General features: G+C 41.4%; 2 protein-coding genes across 2 annotated transcripts; both read right to left on the bottom strand.

The window, feature by feature from the left end:
- Nucleotides 1-1,001: 1,001 nt before the first annotated feature.
- Nucleotides 1,002-8,039, bottom strand: LOC107039729 (DNA ligase 1). Its single transcript, XM_015259493.1, has 6 exons — nucleotides 7,784-8,039; nucleotides 7,670-7,720; nucleotides 7,432-7,524; nucleotides 6,301-6,538; nucleotides 3,760-4,637; nucleotides 1,002-2,559 (listed from the first exon to the last, which is right to left on the bottom strand). The coding sequence occupies exons 1-6, from the start codon at nucleotides 7,801-7,803 to the stop codon at nucleotides 1,122-1,124; spliced, it is 2,718 nt and encodes a 905-aa protein (XP_015114979.1). The 5' UTR covers nucleotides 7,804-8,039; the 3' UTR covers nucleotides 1,002-1,121.
- A 2,127-nt stretch (nucleotides 8,040-10,166) lies between these two features.
- On the bottom strand, nucleotides 10,167-14,663 carry LOC107039809 (ubiquitin-like modifier-activating enzyme 1). The gene is made up of 2 exons (XM_015259624.1): nucleotides 12,537-14,663; nucleotides 10,167-12,267 (listed from the first exon to the last, which is right to left on the bottom strand). Exons 1-2 carry the CDS (start codon nucleotides 14,343-14,345, stop codon nucleotides 10,927-10,929), a joined length of 3,150 nt encoding a protein of 1,049 aa, XP_015115110.1. The 5' UTR covers nucleotides 14,346-14,663; the 3' UTR covers nucleotides 10,167-10,926.
- Nucleotides 14,664-17,664: the final 3,001 nt, after the last annotated feature.

Here is a 17,664-nt window from a genome sequence, read left to right as displayed (position 1 = left end):
TGCTACGCAGACGCTTAAAATGCTAAAAATAGTCCAGGGCCTCCAATTGTTGAGCTACAGAGGTTTTTTATGCAAAATTTTTGGAAAAATATGTGCAATAACAATTACGAATTAGTTTTCGAAATTCGACCCCTCACAGCTAATTTCGTTATTTTTTCAATAAAAAATTGCACCATTCATGTTCAAAATCGATCTTCAATGTATGAAAATTAAAACTCATAGTAGCCTCCCCTTAAATAATATATGTCCAAGTTTATTTACGGAATAAAAATCACGTAATTAGAATGCAATTTATGTCTTTGGGCTAGATTTTATTATATACACTATTCGGCTAATATTAAATTCTAAAAATGTAAAATTTATTCAGAATAAAATTACTTACGTGAATCGTTTAATTCCTCTTCATTTCACTCTTGAACATGTAAGCAGCAACTGAACAACTAAAAAACACTGAGTGTTCACTGTAGGTGCAAGTGTTTCTGAATACCTTGATTCGACGTCACCTAGTCACCTCAAGAGATAAGGCAAAAAAATTCGTGCACCACTAGTCAAGGTTTCCCTCAAGACTAAAGGGCCTATAATGTTTCAGGGTTACTCCATCTCCTCCATCTTTTCCATTTTACGAAAAAAGTTGACTTGAATTATCGCTCTCTTTTCCTGGAGAAAACACAAGTGTCCCTCGTACATTTCCCCCTAAAATATCAATTTTTTCCCATTTTCCCATGTGTACTTATTTCCCAAGTGGCGTTACGCACATGCCTGTTGAGTAAGAGAGACAAACTAGGGCGACCACTTGAGGTGCAGGGTCCGCACAGGGACCTATGTATTTCAAATAGTCGCAGCTGGCCCTCACGCCGAGAATTCAATCTTGTTTGATGTTGCGTCACTGTTCAATCAAAAAGAAGGAAAAATAAATTCAATAAATTTTTCTCGGGAGCGATGGATGGAGCACGGAGAGGCAGGGGGAGGAGTGAACAGTCCATATTTAATACTCCGAAAAATATTCAAAGTGACAATTATAATTAAAACAATTCCGCACGTACAATTCCACAGGAACAATAAAAAAAAAATGCGATTCATTCCTTCGTTCACACTGCCATGTTAAAAAAGTCGAGGAAAAATTAATAAAAATCCTCTTCATTGACAGCAGTCGACCCCTGTTGATTGACGATCTGCTCCTGGTTTTTGTACATATCAGCGACCTGCTGCGCCGAAGTGGAGTCCTCAACGTTCTTGTCCTCCCTCACCCTGATGAACCTCGGGAACCTCAGTGAGATCCCCTTGACAGGATCGACGATTCCAGCAGCAGCGCGATGCACCGGTGAAAGTGACAAATCCGCGCACTTGATCTCCCACACCTGAACGGGCTCAAACCAGTGATCAGGCTCGAGACTGCTGTCATACCGATAGTACCCTTTGGCCTGAGGCACGACATGATCCTTCAGGAAGGTCGTGTGCTTGGCAAGGTCATCCTCACTGAAGCCAGTGCCAATTTTGCAGAGACTCTGATACTCCTCGTTCTCGGGGTCATAACAAGCCAGTAAAAATCCCCCATAGGTTCCAGTCCTCTTCCCCTTGCCAATGTACCCCCCAATGACGACGACGTCCAGAGTGTCGCCGACCCCTTCCAGATAATCCTTCTTCAACTTCAGCCAATTGCGAGATCTCTTGGCGATCTCATAAGTCGCGTCTTCCTCCAGAGTCTTCACCATGAGCCCCTCGCAATTCCCCTTGACCGACTCCTCGAGGAAGTCCTGGACCTCCTCCATCCTCGTGGTGTCCAAGCTGGTGGCGAACCTCCACTCCCCCTCGAGCTCGTTGAAGTGTTCCTTCAGCAGCTCCCTCCGCTTGACAAAGGGCTCAGTGACAAGAGCCTCCCCATTCAAATACAGAAGATCAAACATGAAGACACAAACCTGGACCTTGATATCGGACTCGTTGGCGTCCTTCCTCTTCCTCGTGCTCAGTATCTGAAAGGGGAGTATCTGCTTCTTCTCCCTGTCCCAGGCGACAGCCTCGCAATCCAAAATGCAACTCTTGACTGATTTCTTCACAGCTGATTTCAACCTCCCGATGATGTCGGGGTACTTGCTGGTGTTGTTCTCTTGATTTCTGGAGTATATGGAGACAACGCCGCTCTCATCAACGTGAATCTGCGCTCGTTCCCCGTCGTACTTCCACTCGCAAGTGAATTTGTGCCCCTCGAATCTGGTGAGCACCTCCTGGACGCCTTTAGTTGGATGAGCAAGCATGGGTTTGAGAGGAATTCCCGGACGGAGTTTGCATTTCTCAGGGAGGGCCTTCACCCCCTCCTTCAAAAGCACCGGGATTATCAGGTCATAATTCGGGCACTCGCAGTAGGTCGTCTTGATGATTAGCGCAATCTCTTCGTATTGTTGCTTGAATTTCTCGGCCGGGACTTTCTTGCTGGCATTGATTACCTCAGGAGGAAATTCTTGATTGGGAGGAGTGAGGGCACAGGCGAGGGCCAGTGCCTGCAGCACTGATTGCTCAGCCAGGCCAATCCTCAGTTTACCAGCGAGGGATCTTATGAGGTACCTGGTACGGGGGGAATGAGAAAAATTGATTATTTAGTAGCGGTAATGATTTCAGGACAATGGAAACAGGCAGGGGTTTCAGCCCATCCGACAGAAGACGTGTGACCGTTCTTTTTGCGTTGTTATTCCTTTCTTTTTTTCATTTATACCAATTCTATTGGTAGTAATCGAATGGATCCGGAAGGCATGACCTGTCCTTGTGACAGGCATACAACCGTAAACACGTGCTACAGGGTGTCTACAGGAAGATATTCAAGATTTTAAGGAAATAGATTTATACAAAAGGTTAAATATCTCAGAAACTGCTCGGCCGATTGCGCCTGTCCAAAATACGAATCTTTAATATTGTGAGAGCTATAATCACACCAAATTTCAACTTGCTATTTTCATTTTTTCTCAAAATATCGTGCGTACAAGAATGGAAAAATTTTTAAAACGAAAAAACGGGAATGTCTCTGAACCTTTGTATGGACGGGTATACATATTTTGATTGATCTAGATAGTGGCCACCGAGACAAGTATTTTGAAAAAAAAATTGAAATCGGTGGAGTAGATTTTGAGATATTAAGGAAAAACGAAATTTAAAGAAGTTGTTATATCTCAGGAACTACCTGACCGATCGGGCTGAAACTGCGCACGAAAGTGAAGCATAATCATAGCTACCATGCCCCAAAATTTCAGACTTTCATCGACAAATTTCCCCGTATTAATGTTGAATTTTCTAAAAATTAAAAAAAAAAAGAAACGGGAAAACGGCAATTTCTTCAAATTTCGTCTGAACGGATATATATATTTTGATTGATCGACAGAGGCCATCGAGACGAGTATTTTGAAATAAAAAAAAATGAAATCGGTGGAGTAGATTTTGAGATATTAAGGAAAAACGAAATTTAAAGAAGTTGTTATATCTCGGGAACTACCGGACCGATCGGGCTGAAACTGCGCACCAAAGTGAAGCATAATCACAGCTACCATGCCCCAAAATTTCAGACTTTCATCGCCAAATTTCCCCGTATTAATGTTAAATTTTCTAAAAATTGATCACCAAAAACCCAAGTTGTCACACACATGCCCACATGACCCTAAAATCACAATTTCTTCACGTTTCATGACATCCTAGCCCACTCGCCATCAAAATCAGAAATTCAAAAAATCACTCAAATACAAGGCTTCCACTCGTAAGCGAAAAAAAATCAGGTACCTGGCCTCGGTGAACCGACAAGCCACGAACAAAGACTGGATCCTGTCGACTTTCTTCCCAACCGAGGAGGTCCCAGTCATCTGGGCGATTTCCCTCAGCTTCGAGAAAACATGGGAGACCATCAACGGCGCCGGTTGGAACATGATCCTCTGGTTGGACCGACTGCCCTCAGCCACGATCCCGAGGTCCCCCACCTCCTGGGCATCGGCTTTAATCTGCGCCATAGTTCTCCCCGTGCACTGGGCAATGGCTTTAATCAGGGTTGTCTCAGCAATCCCCAGCTCCACGCCCTCGTAAGCCGGGGCCAGTTGATTCAGGCACAGGTAGACACTCGCCAGGAGGTCGTCCGGGGTGAGGACGATGACTGATCTGAAGAAATTCGCCAGGATCTCCACCATCTTGAGCCTCGCACTCGTCTTCTCTATGAGCTCGAGGGTCCTTGTGAGGGCTATATAGGGGACTTTCTCACCCCTCTTCCAGCAGGCCGAGTCAATCGGGTGGTATTTATCAGCGCTGGGGTCATAGGAGTGACTGTTGGAGTCCTTTTTCTCGTTTCTCTGGGTTTTCGCCTGGGATTTGCCAGCGAAGAAGCCTCGAATGTCCTTCGAGGGGACTTTCTCCGGGGATTTTTCGGGCTTCGCAGGCTCCTCAGGGTCTGAGTCAGATCCCGAGGACTTTTCCTCTTTTGGAGATGTCTTCAGGGGTTTGCTGAGGATGCTGGCCAGGTTCTCCTGGGGCTTCTTCACGGCCGGGGACTTCCTTCCTTCCTCCGACTCTGATTCTGAACTTGATTCGGATTTTATGATCGAGGGTTTGTTTGAATCCTTGGGGCTGGGGGATGACTCTTTGTCCTCTGACTTGACCGGACTGTCTGGCAGCTGGAAAAAAAGACCGTAGTGAGGGGATTTTTTGCTTTTTGACGTGGATACGGCCAGGGTACTCCAGAGTAGCTTAACTACGAGTCACGGATCACTGGACTGACACTACACTGAGAGAACAACGACACAGTTCTCAATCAAGTCTTACTTGTCCCAAGAAAATAGTTTTTTGAAAATTATCAAAAAAGGATTTTTTGTGCCAAACACGGAGTGAAAAATTTTTGTCGCAAAAATAGATTTAGTAGTTGAAAAAAAATTGCATTCTCTGTAGACGCAAGAAATGTCATTTCTAGCACTACTCCTTCGTTATTCGATACTCCCATACGTATTTTGCTCCCGAAAAATCTTTGTTTTATGCGGAACAAGGGATAGTATTTTTTCCTTTCGGCTGTCTAATAATCACAGACAACAAATGAACCCTTAAATGAAACAATAATAATGATATAGCAATCTTGTAACTTGGGGATAAAATATTAATGAATATAAAATATTAATGAAAATATTAATGCCAAGAAAATGGTTTTTTGAAAATTATGAAAAAAGGATTTTTTGTGCCAAACATGAGAGAGTGCGCCGGAGTGGAAAATTTTTGTCGCAAAAATAGATTTTGTAGTTCAAAAAAAATTGCATCCTCTGTAGACGCAAGAAATTTCATTTCTAGCACTACTTCTTCGTTATTCGATACCAGGGTTCCCAGATTTTGGCGATTTATAGCCAAAACCTGTACAATTTTAAATGGGGTGACGTCACGATCTGGTAACACTGTTCGATACTCCCNGATACCAGGGTTCCCAGATTTTGGCGATTTATAGCCAAAACCTGTACAATTTTAAATGGGGTGACGCCACGATCTGGTAAAACTGTTCGATACTCCCGTACGTATTTTGCTCCCGAAAAATCTTTGTTTTACGCGAAACAAGGGATAGTAGTTTTTCCTTTCGGCTGTCTAATGATCACAGACAACAAATCAGTAGCGAAGGGGTAAACCGGGTCAAGTCGATTTTGACTTTTGGCCATTTTTTGACAAATATCTCGGAATCTAAGAGAGATAGCAAAATTTTCCTCATGACCTTTTTTATAACCCTCAGTTGGCTTTACAAAAAAGGTCATGACAAAAATTTTTCTATCTCTTTTAGATTCCCAGATATTCGTCAAAAACTGGCCAATTGTCAAAATCGACTTGACCCGGTTTAACGCTTCGCTACTGAAATGAACCCTTAAATGAAACAATAATAATGACATGATAGCATCTTGTAACTTGGGGATAAAATATTTGTTGATAAATTTTCCTCTGTATGAGATATTTTCATCCTGAGAAGGCACCGTCTGGTGTGAATTATCCGCCTCTTGAGCCAAATATTTCGTTGCTGTCGAAGGCAGAACAATTATTCGTGTTTGAGACTTTCAAATTCGAACCAAACAAATTCTTTTTGGCAATTTTCAACTAGCGATTTTGTTGGCCCACACAAGACCTCTTTGAACGTGTTTATTTTTCTCTCAGTGTAGGCCCTCTGCATTCTACGATTGTGACATCATTCTCGTTACGATTGAGACATTATTGTTGTTAATTTATTAGGTTTAATTTTGGATAATTTCAGTTGATCCAAATTTATTTGTAATAATTGTTTCCTATGACTCCTTGTGACTCGACACCGGTACTCACTGGAAGGTGAGATTCGTCGTCACTCGAATCCTCCTGGATGATCCTGGACCTCTTCTTTCCAGGTTTCTTCTTGCCATCGACACCATTGCTCTTGGGGGCTTTCTTCTCCTCAGGGACTTCCTTGGGGGGTTCTCTCGAGAAGGCGAGCTTACCCTGAGTGCTCTTGGGCTTGTCAACAGCCTGGGACTTCGGTTTTTTCGGCTTTCCTACGCTCGAGGGCTTCTTCGACGGTGGAGACCTTCAGACAATGTGAAAATAATTATTCCAGAAATACGAGCGTTAACAATGAAGCTGAAACTAGCGAAAGATTCGACAGCAGGAGATTTGAACCCAAAAACAAAAAATTCGAGTGAATTCGTGAATTCGTGATTTCGTGTTTGGTTTTTGGTTTGAAGATTTGAGTACAAATCAGTAGCGAAGGGGTAAAACGATTCAAGTCGACTTATCTCCCAGTTGAGTTTAAGAGGAATATCTCCGAATCTAAGGGGGAAAAGGGTCTTGTTTCTGCCAACAAAATCGTTAGTTGAAAATTGCCAAAAAAAGAATTTGTTTGGTTGGAATTTGAAAGTCTCAAACATGAATAATTGTTCTGCTTTCGACAGCAACGAAATATTCGGCTCCAGAGGCGGATAATTCACACCAGACGGTGCCTTTTCAGGACGAAAATATCTCATACAGAGGAAAATTTATCAACTAATATTTTATCCCCAAGTTACAAGATTGCTATATCATTATTATTGTTTCATTTAAGGGTTCATTTGTTGTCTGTGATTATTAGACAGCCGAAACGAAAAAATACTATCCCTTGTTTCGCATAAAACAAAGATTTTTCGGGAGCTAAATACGTGTGGGAGTATCGAATAACGAAGGAGTAGTGCTAGAAATGACATTTCTTGCGTCTACAGAGAATGCAATTTTTTTTCAACTACTAAATCTATTTTTGCGACAAAAATTTTTCACTCCGTGTTTGGCACAAAAAATCCTTTTTTGATAATTTTCAAAAAACTATTTTCTTGGGACAAGTAAGACTTGTTTGAGAACTTTGTCGTTTTTCTCTCAGTGTAGTTTCAGCCTCATACGTTGAAAGATCTCAACATCCACAGAGAAATTTATATTTTTTTGGGGACTCACTCGTTCGTGCTACTGCTGCTGCTTCTATTGGGTCGCTTTCTCTTCCCTTCCGCCTGCTCCTTCCCATTTTTATCTTTCGCCTCATCAACGACGCTGAGATGGAGGCAATGACAAACATGAGTAACTCGTGATTTATTAGGTAATGTTAATAATCTTGTTTGTCTCCACAGAGTGGCTGAACGAGCCAACACTAGGGGCAGACGACCAATCATAATGAATAATCATCGATTGCACGTACCTGGGGGACTCCTTCTGCTCCTCTGACGTCGCCGATTTCTTGAAGAAAGACCTTGAGTGGTAATTTTCATAGTTAAATCACTGGTTAAATTGTTTTCTGGAAGAAAATACTCACGTTATTGAACGCTGCGCCATTTCTGGGACATAACCTCGAATGTTTTGTTGTTGTCAATCATTTCGGCGGGAAAAAATTCCCACCAGAAGGGTTGACGCTGGATTTACCGAGGTCCAGCGGTTGATTGAGTCAGGATGCAGAAAACTCAATGAATTAACGCTCGTAGGCTCGAAAATCCAAACATCAAATATTTTAATGTTGGGTGTTATGAGCTAAAAATGGGTAATTTATTGCGATTCTCACGAATTAAATTGCCAAATTGTAACCTAAGTATTGAAACACAAAAGGACGGGGCGCCCCCTCAATGGTCATCGCTCCGAAATTGTAGTAACGCGAATATTGTTTGTTTGGAAAAGACCATTTTCGCTCGAATATATTGATGGAGTTCGGCAATATTCCACTAACAAAAAAATACAATAGAATTTTTGTTTCTCTCACTGTCGTACATGATTTTGTAATGAAAAATGAACTTGAGAAGTTGATTAAAAAATTATCTGTATATGAAAATGTAAATGAACATATCAAATGTGCTTGTAACTATCAATTATATATTTCTTTTTTGGATGAATAAACCTGCGAAGGGTTTCCAGCGATAATTAAAAAAGAATATATTTTCAAAGAGCGTTTTTAACAAAGATTAAGAAATAATTCCGATAGAGAGGAAATAGTCAATGGATAATTTATCATTGTAACTAACGGTCTAACAGCCATTAGATACATCAAATTATTAATTGCAATTTCCTCCCTATTCGGTTTATTTCCCAATATTATTAAAAAATGCTCTCTGAAAATGTTCTTTTTTTCAAGGTTTTTTTGATTGTATAATCATAATTTTTGGAGACTCCAAGGCTACGTAAAACTGAATAGCAATTGGAGATCATTTTAGATTATCAAAATAAAAAAAAACAACCAAGATCACGTTCGAAATATAATAAATATAATCCATCTTCATAATGTAAAATATATCACAATTTCCATTGGATTTTACATCTCGCAGGAGTCCCTAAAAATTGATTGTAATAAAAAAAAAATAGAAAAAAAAACTGAACATTTTTAAATAGCGTTTTTAATCATGATTTAGAAATAAGTCCGACAGAGAGGAAATAGTGAATGGATAATTTATCATGGTAACTAACGATCTCACAGCCATTGACTACTGATACGTCAAATTATTAATTTGCAATTTCCTCCCTATTGGTTTTATTTCCCAATATTATTAAAAAACCCTATTTTAAAATGTTCTGCTTTTTTGATTGTACAATCATAATTTTTGGAGACTTCAGGGCTACGTAAAACTGAATACCAATTGGAGATCATTTTAGATTATGAAAATAAAAAAAAACAGCCAAGATCACGTTCGAAATATAATAAATATAATCCATCTTCATAATGTAAAATATATCACAATTTCCATTGGATTTTACATCTCGCAGGAGTCCCTAAAAATTGATTGTAATAAAAAAAAAATAGAAAAAAAAACTGAACATTTTTAAATAGCGTTTTTAATCAAGATTAAGAAATGAGTCCGACAGAGAGGAAATAGTGAATGGATAATTTATCATGGTAACTAACGATCTCACAGCCATTGACTGCTGATACGTCAAATTATTAATTTGCAATTTCCTCCCTATTGGTTTTATTTCCCAATATTATTAAAAAACCCTATTTTAAAATGTTCTGCTTTTTTGATTGTACAATCATAATTTTTGGAGACTCCAGGGCTACGTAAAACTGAATACCAATTGGAGATCATTTTAGATTATGAAAATAAAAAAAAACAGCCAAGATCACGTTCGAAATATAATAAATATAATCCATCTTCATAATGTAAAATATATCACAATTTCCATTGGATTTTACATCTCGCAGGAGTCCCTAAAAATTATGATTGTAATAAAAAAAAATAGAAAAAAAACTGAACATTTTTAAATAGCGTTTTTAATAAAGATTAAGAAATGAGTCCGACAGAGAGGAAATAGTGAATGGATAATTTATCATGGTAACTAACGATCTCACAGCCATTGACTGCTGATACGTCGAATTATTAATTTGCAATTTCCTCCCTATTGGTTTTATTTCCCAATATTATTAAAAAAACCCTATTTCAAAATGTTCTGCTTTTTTTTAAAGTTTTTTTGATTGTACAATCATAATTTTTGGAGACTCCAAGGCTACGTAAAACTGAATACCAATTGGAGATCATTTCAGATTATCAAAATAAAAAAAACAACCAAGATCACTTTCGAAAAATAATCCAGCCGAGCCTCAATTGAAATATTACGTGTTCGATCGCTTGCTTATGTTTTTGTCGAACTCGGGAAATTAAAAAAAATCAATACATTTTTCCAAAAATTCTCCCGAAATCCCCTTCAAAGAAAACCACCACTTGCTGTATTCTTTTTATTAATTCACTTGCAATCCAAACACATGTATTTTTATCCGAAGGAGTACAATAAATATTTCGTGTCTCTATGATAAACAAAATATGTGTTTCATCTAAATGTTTAATCCCACGAGATTTTCCTCTTCTTCCAAACTTCCAAATGCAAGTTTACTGTTAACAATCAAACGACTTAGCCAATGGTTAATTATTTATCGATTATTGAAAAAACATTTTACTCGTTTTCAATCACCCCTCATTTCGGTTACAATAATTCTATTGAATTTGTCACTGCTCGCATGCCACCAGTTTCACATTACAAACGAAATACGAATCGATATGGTGTCCAAATTCCCCATCAACAATGTAAACAATCTCGCATACAATTGTAGAAATAAAAAAACCAAGTTTAGGCAAGAGAATAAACTTATCAATTGCATCTACACGTTACCGTTACCTCTATCCTTAATTTACACATTTTCATCGTTGAATCCAGAGAGAATGCACGAACGTATCCACCGGACTAATAATTTCCCAGTCTACAAATTGAGGAACTGAATAAAAAAAAACAAAAAAAAAATCCCCCAAAGCGAAACTCCAGTGCCACCGATTTTCCAGCCGATGAAATGGCATTAATGATAAAATAGAAATTTGTAGAAATGACTATGGGCTATATTCCGTATTCCAAACACTTAATAATTCTCATATTAAGTATTAACTAATCCCTCGCACATCTCGAAAGTAATGAAGATTGAACTCAGAGTCAGGGCAGAGTGTAGCGAACATAAGGGACCTCGACGTCATTTCCATCGGTGTCATTGCAGCAGAGCTCGAAGACAAGTGCCCTGACATGTGGCTCGAGCTTCTTCTTGGAGACCTTCTTAACAACCTCCGACATGGCGAGTCCCATCCTCTCCTGGCACTTGGCTTTAGCCATGAAGAACGAGTACAGCATGCAAACCCCCTGGGAGAGCATCGTCACCTCGAGCTTGTGAGTCTCCTTGAAGTAATCAAGAAACTCCTTGAGCGTGAGTTCCCCAGCGACCTCAAACCTGTCCCACAAAGTCCACTCAATATCATAATACGTGAGTTTAGGGGCCGAAATGGGTTCGGAGAAGCCGAAGAAAGGCAGCGCCAGATTGGCAAACCCATTCTTGAATCGTTCCAAGTTCCTGCAGCCCCAGGCCAACTTGATGAGCTCCAAGCAGACGAGACCAGCGACAACCGATGTTGTAGTGGCAATAGCAGGGATGATCTTGCCAGCGATGAGCTTGCTCTTGTGCCTGTCTGCCGGTGGAATTTTGTAGTTGGCAGCTCGAAGATTGGACGCTGCAACGATGAAGTCAATGTGGAAATTGGTGTCGTCGTCTTTCTCAAAGTCCTGAGGATTGATCTTGAGTCCGTGGAGCTCCGAGGGCTTCGGAAGCTCCTCCTGGAGCTGCTGGAGGCGCTCGTGATCGACATTACCAGAGCCATTGGACACCTGTACCTGTGAGTCTGTCTCTGCAATTTTGACGCCACTCCTTGGGACGAACTGGGGGACAACGACGGCCTCCAGCATCTTGAGGATTTCTGTTCTGTTGCGATTGCTGGGGAGACCGTAGACTGCTGCCTTGAGATTGGCCGCTGCCACGATGTAATCCAGATGGAGCTGGTCCTCAGGGTCGAAGGTGAGGGGGAGGGGGCAGCGTTTGGGGCCTGACCAGAAGGGCTGACCACTGGAGGTGACCTGGTCTGGGGGGAAGTTGAAGAGCAACTGGCGAATCTGGTTGTTGTACTGGTCCTGCCAGTGGCAGCGAGCCCAGGCCACGCAGTCTGAGAACTGCTTGGGGCGTTCGTCGACCAGAGCTGTCTTCACCGATTCTAGGACCTCGAGGGGCTGCACACCTGGCAGCTTCAGAGTTCTGTCGACAAACTGGGGATCCGTTATGTACTGAGCTGCATTCTCCGCTGCCTGGCGGAAGAGGCCTTCGAAGTTGTCGCGAGCCCACTGGAGGGTGTGCTCGATGGCGTTGGGGAAGTTCTTCAGGGTGCAGATTGGAATCGACTTCTCGGGGGGGTCCTGCGAGGAGCTGTACGACTCGGTGAGGAAGGGAACTACGACCTGAAATCAAGGAGAGGAAAATTACCAACTTCCTCTTATTTTCGATGTAAATAAAATGGTAGAACAAGCAGGGGTTCGAGCTCAGCCGACAGAAGGCGGGTGACCGTTGCTTTTGCGTTGTTAGTCCTTTTTTTTTTTTTCATTTCTACCAATTCAGTAGCGAAGTGGTAAAGCGGTTTGAGTCGATTTTGGCAATTGGCCAGTTTTTAGTAAATATCTCGGAATCCACAAGTTTCGACACGACAAAAATCATAAGTAAAATAAATTACCTGAGTGTTTCCTTTAGTCCCAAGGGTCCCCGACTCCAGCAAAGGTTTTCTGTAATAAACACACCTCCTGTCCATGTAGATCCTGGCGTCGACATTATCGAGAGCATTAGCAACCCCATCCAGAACCTCAAAGAACTCATCATTATAAACCTTCTCCGTCTCGGGGCCAACCCTGTTCTCATGAGCAATAACATTCATCTCGGGGTTCATGCCCCTGACGACCCTCGCAGCAGTGGACGCCTTGGACTTCTGCACGTCGTAAGGCCTGAAGAGGAACTGCCTATTCAAATTGGACTTCTCAATGAGATCCATATCCGTAACAGTGACGGCCCCCCCACCAGCCCCCACCCCGAGCATAGCAAAGTTCTTGAGGAGTTCGCAGCCAATGGCCCCAGCCCCAACGACGAAGTACTTCAACTTCCCGATGACCTCCTGGAACTTCCTCCCGAAGACTGCGACCTGGGCGTCGTACCTGTCCCCCAGAGCCGCACAGTCCCCCTCCTGAATCCTCCCCAGATCCTCTGGCAGGCACTCAACAGCATCGAAGTACATCCACTGGAAAATGGGTGAGAATTTCCCGGAGCAGGCCTTCATCACCTCCTGAGCCACAACTCCTCCAATAGTCGCATTCATGGGGTTGAGCTCCCCCGAGGAGACTTTAGCAAAAGTCTGGAGGAGCTCCCTCTTCACTTCAGTCCCCAGTCCCCACTTCTCCTTGACAGAGCCAGCGAGGTCCACCAGCTCCTGGGCATCCTCGTCGTTCCAGGGTCGAGGCAGCCTGCCCTTGAGCCCCTGGAACTCGTGCAGCGCCAGGAAGGCGAGATGCAGCTGCTCGGGATGCTCGAACTTGCCAAAATCAGTGACAACGAACTCCGGGTCCTTGAGGGCCTCCTCGAAGCTCCTGAAGGCCATCGTCTTGGGCATCTTCACCTGAGTGACGATGCCCCCCCTCTGGTACTCCGAGAACGCCGAGGTGTCCCCGATGGCGAAGGTGTAGGGCCCCAGGACCCTGACCCTCACTGGCTCACACCCATTGAGCTCCGTCATCCCCTGGACCTCCGAGAAAGTGACGAAATCACCGTCCTCCATGCCATGACGAGTGTCATCCAAACACGTGACCACCCCCTCGGCGTCCCTCGAGACACTGGCGATCATCGTCGTTATCGGGGGCTCCCCGTTGGTGTCGACGACGTGAAACTCCTCTCCAAAGTCACAAAACACCTGGGAGAAGAGTCCCCTCGTGTCGGCGATGATCAGGGCGATGTCGTTCGCCCTCGTTATTCTCGAGATTCTCACCTGCTCCTCGATCCTCGCCTCCGTCAGCACGACGACCTTGAACTTCTTGACGAACTCCTCGTCGAGGTGGCCCTCGTGGTGCCTCGTGGGCACGTAATTGTTGAGCTCTGACAGCCGCTGGTAGCACGCCTCAGCTCGATTCTTACCCACGTCCTCATCGGTGAGGTAAAACTGCGAGGACAGGTCCGTTATCTTGGTGATTTTGGCGTCGTGGAGGGTCACCGATTTCACGCCCCCCAGGACAACGTTCTTGGCGATCTCCACCCCCAGGCCACCGAGACCTGAGATGAGGACGTCTGAGGACGCCATTCGGTGCATCGCCTCGTGCCCGAGGACGTAGAGCTGGCGGGAGTACAGGCCCTCGTCGATTTCATGATTGTGATTGTCAGACTTTGAGGATGAGCCGTTCTTCGCCATCGCTTTTTCTGTCTCGTCTGAACCTCCCGTCGTTGCAATGCGTCGCTTCTTTGCTGGGGGGTCAACGGAACTATCCACCACCTCAGCACTAGACATCGGACCTCAGGAGTGCCGTTTTTCTGACTCTTCGATCCTTATTTTTTGGGTAACGGTGGATTGCGGGGAATTGGCTGGCGTTTTGGGAACGTTTGGTGGGGTTGGGGGAACTCCGGAACGCGGACGCCACTCACCACTGGCCCGGGGTCGCGGCCTTCCGAGAGATTGGGGGCTCGCGAGACTTCTCGGGGCGAGAGGGAGGTCTTCAGGTACACTGGGGTTTTTTTTTTCAAGTGATTGGGGTTTCTCTTTGTTTCAACGGCTTGCGAGGCGGACCGATGACGAAGGGAATTGATGCACGGGAGGGGAGGGCTTGCGATGCCGTCACGGAGGCGCTCCGTTGGTAACAGGGAGGATGCTGTCACGGAGGCGCTTGAATTTTTTCGAAGGGGGGATCAGCTGGTCGCGGCCAGCGCGAGTTTTTGAGGTACGATTGGTGAAAAAGAGGGGAGGGTCGACGATTAAGAAGGGCTGTTTGGGGTTGAAGGGAAGAGTGAAGTCGTGGAGACTTTTTCACGTTGTCGAGCACTCCTGATGTGGTGATTGGGGTTCATGGGGATTGGAGAATAGGTGAGGGTGAAGGAATTTTTGAATTTCACGTGTGAAAACCCTCAATTTGAAAAATTGGTCACTTCACTCAGCGATTTTTTTAACTACTGGAATTTCGGGAATTCGTGAACTTTGAGGTTGAAATTTTGACGAGTGAAACCCAGGGCTCAACTGTTTTTTGATAGTATTAGAAACAGATGATTGCGGAGCTTTGGTGATCGGGCTCCGCTTCCTTTGAATTCAGTTTTCAAGGCCCGGGTGGATCATCTTTCGAACGTTATCTCAGTTGTTTTTCCATCTTCGTAATGAAAAATGTATCACAATTTTCATTGGATTATTATGATTGTACAATAAAAATTATGATTGTACAATAAAAAAAGTAGAAAAAAATGGACATTTTCAAAGAGCGTTTTTAATAAAGATTGAGAAATAAGTCCGATAGAGAGGAAATAGTGAATGAATAATTTATCATGGTAACTAAGGATCTAACAGCCATTGACTACTGCGGTAAATGACGACCTAACAGCCATTAGATACATCAAATTATTAATTTGCAATTTCCTCCCTATTGGGAGGAAATCAATCAAAATCAAATCAAATTATTAATTTGCAATTTCCTCCCAATATTATACAGAGATAGTTAGAATGACGACCCGTTACCTCAAAAGAAAACGTACGCAACTAAATTAACTCAACTAAACTCTTGTTTTAAGTAAAACTCTCATCTTGAATCAAAAATGATAAATAATTGTGATAGATAATAATTTGTTATAATAAGATTTTATATAATAATTCTGTACCGAATTGTTTGACCCTGTAATTGGCCTTGTGCTGTTGGGTCTTGATGAAAATAAAAATAACAAATAACAAATTATCAAAAAACGCTTTTTGAAAATGTTCAGCTTTTTTCAACGTTTTTTCGATTGTACAGTCATAATTTTGGGAGACTCCAGGGCTGCGTAAAACCGAATAGCAATTGGAGATCATTTCAGATTACCAAAATAAAAAAAAATAGCCAAGATCACGTTCGAAATATAATAAATATAATCCATCTTCATAATGTAAAATGTATCACAATTTTCATTGGATTTTACGTCACGCAGGAGTCCCTAAAAATTATGATTGTACAATAAAAAAAGTAGAAAAAAATGGACATTTTCAAAGAGCGTTTTTAATAAAGATTAAGAAATAAGTCCGATAGAGAGGAAATAGTGAATGAATAATTTATCATGGTAACTAACGATCTCACAGCCATTGACTACTGCGGTAAATGACGACCTAACAGCCATTAGATACATCAAATTATTAATTTGCAATTTCCTCCCTATTGGGAGGAAATCAATCAAAATCAAATCAAATTATTAATTTGCAATTTCCTCCCAATATTATACAGAGATAGTTAGAATGACGACCCGTTACCTCAAAAGAAAACGTACGCAACTAAATTAACTCAACTAAACTCTTGTTTTAAGTAAAACTCTCATCTTGAATCAAAAATGATAAATAATTGTGATAGATAATAATTTGTTATAATAAGATTTTATATAATAATTCTGTACCGAATTGTTTGACCCTGTAATTGGCCTTGTGCTGTTGGGTCTTGATGAAAATAAAAATAACAAATAACAAATTATCAAAAAACGCTTTTTGAAAATGTTCAGCTTTTTTCAACGTTTTTTCGATTGTACAGTCATAATTTTGGGAGACTCCAGGGCTGCGTAAAACCGAATAGCAATTGGAGATCATTTCAGATTACCAAAATAAAAAAAAATAGCCAAGATCACGTTCGAAATATAATAAATATAATCCATCTTCATAATGTAAAATGTATCACAATTTTCATTGGATTTTACGTCACGCAGGAGTCCCTAAAAATTATGATTGTACAATAAAAAAAGTAGAAAAAAATGGACATTTTCAAAGAGCGTTTTTAATAAAGATTAAGAAATAAGTCCGATAGAGAGGAAATAGTGAATGAATAATTTATCATGGTAACTAACGATCTCACAGCCATTGACTACTGCGGTAAATGACGACCTAACAGCCATTAGATACATCAAATTATTAATTTGCAATTTCCTCCCTATTGGGAGGAAATCAATCAAAATCAAATCAAATTATTAATTTGCAATTTCCTCCCAATATTATACAGAGATAGTTAGAATGACGACCCGTTACCTCAAAAGAAAACGTACGCAACTAAATTAACTCAACTAAACTCTTGTTTTAAGTAAAACTCTCATCTTGAATCAAAAATGATAAATAATTGTGATAGATAATAATTTGTTATAATAAGATTTTATATAATAATTCTGTACCGAATTGTTTGACCCTGTAATTGGCCTTGTGCTGTTGGGTCTTGATGAAAATAAAAATAACAAATAACAAATTATCAAAAAACGCTTTTTGAAAATGTTCAGCTTTTTTCAACGTTTTTTCGATTGTACAGTCATAATTTTGGGAGACTCCAGGGCTGCGTAAAACCGAATAGCAATTGGAGATCATTTCAGATTACCAAAATAAAAAAAAATAGCCAAGATCACGTTCGAAATATAATAAATATAATCCATCTTCATAATGTAAAATGTATCACAATTTTCATTGGATTTTACGTCACGCAGGAGTCCCTAAAAATTATGATTGTACAATAAAAAAAGTAGAAAAAAATGGACATTTTCAAAGAGCGTTTTTAATAAAGATTAAGAAATAAGTCCGATAGAGAGGAAATAGTGAATGAATAATTTATCATGGTAACTAACGATCTCACAGC

The sequence above is a fragment of the Diachasma alloeum genome, unplaced genomic scaffold (genome assembly GCF_001412515.2).
Source record: "Diachasma alloeum isolate Michigan unplaced genomic scaffold, Dall2.0 Dall_scaffold_00307, whole genome shotgun sequence".
NCBI classification, from domain to species: Eukaryota; Metazoa; Arthropoda; class Insecta; order Hymenoptera; family Braconidae; genus Diachasma; species Diachasma alloeum.
The sequence above is the reverse complement of the archived record's forward strand: the minus strand, read 5'-3'. Positions and strand labels throughout refer to the sequence as shown.

Coding starts and splice junctions, on each gene's coding strand:
- LOC107039729 (XM_015259493.1), bottom strand. CDS start 7,803: ATGGCGCAGCGTTCAATAAC. Junction 4,638..6,300: donor ACGACGAATCTCACCTTCCA/GTGAGTACCGGT, acceptor CTTTTTTTCCAG/CTGCCAGACAGTCCGGTCAA. Junction 2,560..3,759: donor TGTCGGTTCACCGAGGCCAG/GTACCTGATTTT, acceptor CCCCCGTACCAG/GTACCTCATAAGATCCCTCG.
- LOC107039809 (XM_015259624.1), bottom strand. CDS start 14,345: ATGTCTAGTGCTGAGGTGGTGGATAGTTCCGTTGACCCCCCAGCAAAG. Junction 12,268..12,536: donor GGACTAAAGGAAACACTCAG/GTAATTTATTTT, acceptor CCTTGATTTCAG/GTCGTAGTTCCCTTCCTCAC.